This window comes from Henckelia pumila, chromosome 4, assembly GCF_033568475.1.
Source record: "Henckelia pumila isolate YLH828 chromosome 4, ASM3356847v2, whole genome shotgun sequence".
NCBI lineage: Eukaryota > Viridiplantae > Streptophyta > Magnoliopsida > Lamiales > Gesneriaceae > Henckelia > Henckelia pumila.
The window spans coordinates 208,810,250-208,815,114 of NC_133123.1; the positions used below are offsets into that span (position 1 = coordinate 208,810,250).

The 4,865-nt window shown below is 36.8% G+C and overlaps 1 protein-coding gene across 1 annotated transcript; it reads left to right on the top strand.

Moving 5' to 3' along the window:
* Nucleotides 1–1,111: 1,111 nt before the first annotated feature.
* LOC140862689 (uncharacterized) lies at nucleotides 1,112–2,164 on the top strand. Its single transcript, XM_073265721.1, has one exon. It carries the CDS (start codon nucleotides 1,112–1,114, stop codon nucleotides 2,162–2,164), a length of 1,053 nt encoding a protein of 350 aa, XP_073121822.1.
* Nucleotides 2,165–4,865: the final 2,701 nt, after the last annotated feature.

A 4,865-nucleotide genomic window follows, 5' to 3' on the forward strand; every position in this document is an offset into this window, starting at 1 on the left:
GAAACTCGAAATTTGATTCTGTCGATTGTCTCATACTCCTTGTGATCAGTAGTTTCGATCCTTGGAAATATCTCAAAATTTTATTTTCTGGAAAATTCGCCTAAAAATCTTGTTCTATATCAATTCTGCCTGAAGTTTCATCAATTTAAATTTTAACTTGAACCCATTCCTATTTATTTTAGGAAGATGGCTCGCACCAAATTTACGGCTCGCAAAAGCATTGTGCGAAGCAAGGATCAAGTTATCGAATCATTGTGGTCTTCTCTATACGTGGAGCAATACGAGAAAGAGGAAATGATTGAAAACATGAAAATTGCTAAAGGCTAACAAGAGCGAGATGGAGGAGCATCAGGACCACCTTAAATCCGATGTTGAAAGGTTTGCATATTACCTCAATAAGGAGGATAAGGAACACGAGGAAACAAAGAAGGAACTAGCATCTGCCCTAGCTAACGTGAAGGAACTTCAAGCCATACTCCTTGAGGAGGCACGCAAAGAGGCTCTACGGAGTCAAGAGTCGGGAATCCGTATCCAAGGTTTACAAAATCAAGTGCAAGAACTGCAACACACTGTGCACAACTTAGAGGCACAAAACTTAACCGCACTCCAGTACATTGATCAGCTCCTTATGGCAGCCCTTGTGGGAAATGAGGACCCAGAAGACGTTCTGGCAGAAGATGAAGCCGCGGGCGATGGAGAAATCATAGATTAGACTATCACCTAGCTTATTCCTTTTACTCAGCACTATTTTTATTCAGCATGGTTCTGATATCTTGGTGTTTTGAGACTTGACTTGTTTTGTTTACCTTCATGAAATTTTGGAAATCAATAAAATAATTTTTATCCTTTGGATTATTTATTGATTTATTTATTCCGCTATTTCCTTTCTTCTTAAAGTGTCATGTTTCGACAAACTCTTAGAACTCCTTTACTGTAGGAAATGACCAGAGCACCCCCTAGAACTCGCAACAACAACAACAACAACAACAACAACAACAACAACAACAACAACAACAACCAGGGGGATAATTTGAACCCACCTCCAAGAGTCAACCTTAGTAGAGAAGACATTGCGGCTATTGCAGCAATAGTGGCAACAACTATCCAAGAGATGGGAAACACAAACAGAAATGGCAATAAAAATCCGCCACCTCCACCACCTGCCCAGAATGGAGTCAAATTCCATTACGAGGCTCTTCTCAAGAACCGAACTGAAATGTTCAAAGGGGATGCCGATCCAGAAGTGGGACGAGATTGGATGAAGAAGATGGAGGACCAACTTCATTTACTTGAAATTCCTGAAGCACTGAAAGTAGAGGTGACGATTCCTTTTCTGGAGGACAAAGCAAGGAAATGGTGGGAAGCCGTTTCACCTGCTATGCTAGCTGTGGGAGCAATCACATGGCAGCAGTTCTGTACCGCATTTCTGAAGCAGTACTTTCCAGCTGAAGTTAAAATGCAGAAGCTGAACGATTTTGAGAATCTTACGCAAACACCAGACATGAAAGTGGTGGAATACACTTCCAAGTTTAATGAGCTTGGTTCCTATGCCCCAAAAATTATGGGAGACGATGATCTGAAGTTGCATCGTTTCAAGAAGGGGTTGAATAGTCGTATACAGTCAGCATTAGCAGTTTATCAGCCTGCCAACTTCGCGGATTTGATGGGAGCGGCCATTCGAGCTGAATCGGACATCAAGCGTCGTGAGAATGACTTCCACAACAAACGACCTCTGACGGGCCAATCTTCTTCACACAAACATGTGTCCAAGCGTTCGAACAATTCTGATGAATCCTTCAAGGAAACTTATGCTGCTCCAAACTGTCCACAGATCAAGCTATGCCCCACCTGCAACCTCCGACATGAAGGGGAATGTCGTCGAAACACTGGTGCCTGTTTCAACTGTGGAAAATTCGGACACCGAATTGCTCAATGTCCCGAAACCATGAAGGCAAGGACAGGATCACATACTAGTACTACTACCCAAGGCCAACCAAAGGAAAATAAACCCAATGCTCGTGTCTATGCAGTTACTCAAGAAGAAGCAGGCGGTGCAAACAAAGTCGTGGAAGGTACCATTCTAATCAACAATGTTTCTTTATCTGTTTCGTTCGATTTTGGCGCCACCCATTCGTTTACATCTAAGAGATTCGTAAGATGCTAGGGCTTATACCTGAGTAACCGATCGAACCATTTAGCTTAGCGACCCTTACTAGTAAGTTAATCAAAGTTTCGAGGACGAAACTTCTTTTAAGGTGGGGAGAATGTGAAAACCGTAATTTTTCTAAATTACGTTTAGGATCTTTTATTATTTAATTATTTATTTGTGATAATAGTTAATTTATGATAATTAATATTAGTATATTTTATGTCATCGAGATAGTGTTGGAGATAGAATATAATTTTGGGTATCTTGATAAAATATTATTAAGATAGGTGATCAAGATCTAGGTGTGGTCAAATCTTGGGAGATAGGTTTGAATTCAAATTTTGAAAGTTATAATCCTAGTCTATCTCAAACTCCTTTTTGGTGCTTATAAATAGAGGAGCAAATCTTAGGAAATACCACACAAAAATTTCTCTATTTTCTCTCTTTTCCTCTCCTTAATTTCGAGTAGCACCTTAGCAAAATAGGGAGTGCCTTTTTCCTCCTTAGGTTTTCGAAAGATTGTCAAATTTTGTCTTCAATAGTTTCAAGTGAGTGGCCTAGGAATTTGGAAGGGAAATTTGCTCAACTTGTGTCAGAGAACTTTTGAGAGTTGAAAATAGAAATAAGAAGATAAATTGCTTTAGAAGTTGGACCAAGGATCAGCCTTTTTGTTCGAGAATTCAAGAACAACTTTCGAGATTTGTTTCTGAAAACTTTCGGTCCAAGCTTCATCTGTGAAGTATTTAATCTCGCACCAATATATTCAGGTAAGTGGGCTTATGTTTTAAAACCTTATGTATGATTTAAAATTTCGATCGTTCATGATATTCCTTCGAATTTTGCTATGTAATTGATATTCTTGATGAATTTGTTAAGAGTATGTTTTGGCACTGTTATGACTCAAATTATGAGTGGAAAGGAAATTTCTGAACCATGTTATGTTATGGCCCTGATGCGGTGGGTAATAATAACCGTTCTATGACCTCACCCCTTAGAGAAATTACATATAGGGGACTGATCAGTTAGCCACGATTAATGAGAGGAATTTCAGTGTCTGGACAAAATTATGTTATGCTATGTTATGCCATGTCAATTATGTTATGATGATGTTCATGCTATGCTATGTTAAGACATGATATGAAATATTTACGCTTTGAATTATGCTATGAGTTTTTGAAATAAATATATATATGTATATATTTGATATGATCGATCGGCCCCCACTTGCTGAGTGTTTCCCAAAACACTCACCCCCTTTACTTTTCCCCTTCCAGATGATGAAGATGGCGATTTAGAGGATCGTGAACAAGATATGTTTTGGGGATGGTAATAGAGGAATAATAAGACTAAATTTCGTTATTTTTATTATTGGGATTTTTGCTTTAATATTTTGTTATTAAATTTTTAGACGCTTCCGCAATCATTTCATTATTTTGGATTTATCGAGTTGTAAAGACAATGTTTTGAAGTTTATTTATGATAATAGACTAGTTTGGTTTATACTGTACTACGAGGCTAGTTGTTTTATAATTTGTGTGAATTTGAAACAATGCCGGTGGCACGTCTTGGTCTCGGGGCGTGACAAACAGTATTTTGATCTCTATTCAAAACTTTGTGTGGACATCCATCAAGTTATCTTTAGTTCCACATTGTCGACTAAGATAACTTCATTAGAGATCAAAATCTTAATGTTATTATATCTACAATCAATGTGTTATGACATACCATTGTACTCGTAGCTCCGTGTCTTTCCAATGATCATTTGGCCATTACAATGTAGTATCATTGAAAGTACTAGCTTTAAACAATATGAGATATCCTTCAACATATTTATCAATCATGCAACCTCTTTGATGGCTTTATTCAAGGCTATAACGGATTCTATAATAGATCAAGTTATACACAATGGTTCCTCAACCAAGTCTTTTTTGTTCAATATGCATTTTGCATAACAATAGTCTTCTAATGACATTTCATATCTCATATACATGTTCTAAGTTTGTTAACCTTATAATCAATATCCAAACACGTAATGTTTGTGACGTACATCAAAATTTCAATTACACTTGAATATTTCAATCATAATATGGGTTCTCCATTGTTCTTATCCAAATTTAGATTTACATCTACTGGAGTTTCAATATGAATAAGATTATAAGAATTGACTCTTATTAACACCATATCAATGCAATGAGAATGTGTGAGGACAATTCCTTCACATGTCTTAATTAATTATTTTAGTTCCACATATCACATTCGTTGTACTCATATCCTTCATGTCAAAGTCATTTGTCAACAAATTTTGTGTTCATTATCACTATAGACAGTGAAGATTTCATTCAATCACAACTGTATGATTGTTTGCACTTTTGTTTCTTCTCATGTTGCGACAACTATTGCAACAAATTTTATTTTGTCAAGAATCCGTTGAATATTTTTTTTGTAATGAACTTCAAATTTATCTCACTTAGGACGAGTTCCAGTTACAACTTCATCGTCATTTATTACGACGAACATTCTGCCTTAATCATGTCTTGACAGTTGTCGCGACATGCTTCACAACATTAAATTTTCTTTGCAATGTTTCAACGGTTTACCAATTTTGATTGTCACCGTAATTATTGACATATTCAATACAAGAAAATCCACCAATTTTGGTGTATACATCCATTTGTTCTTGAATGGGAACCTTTCATTTTCCAAATACCCCCACATT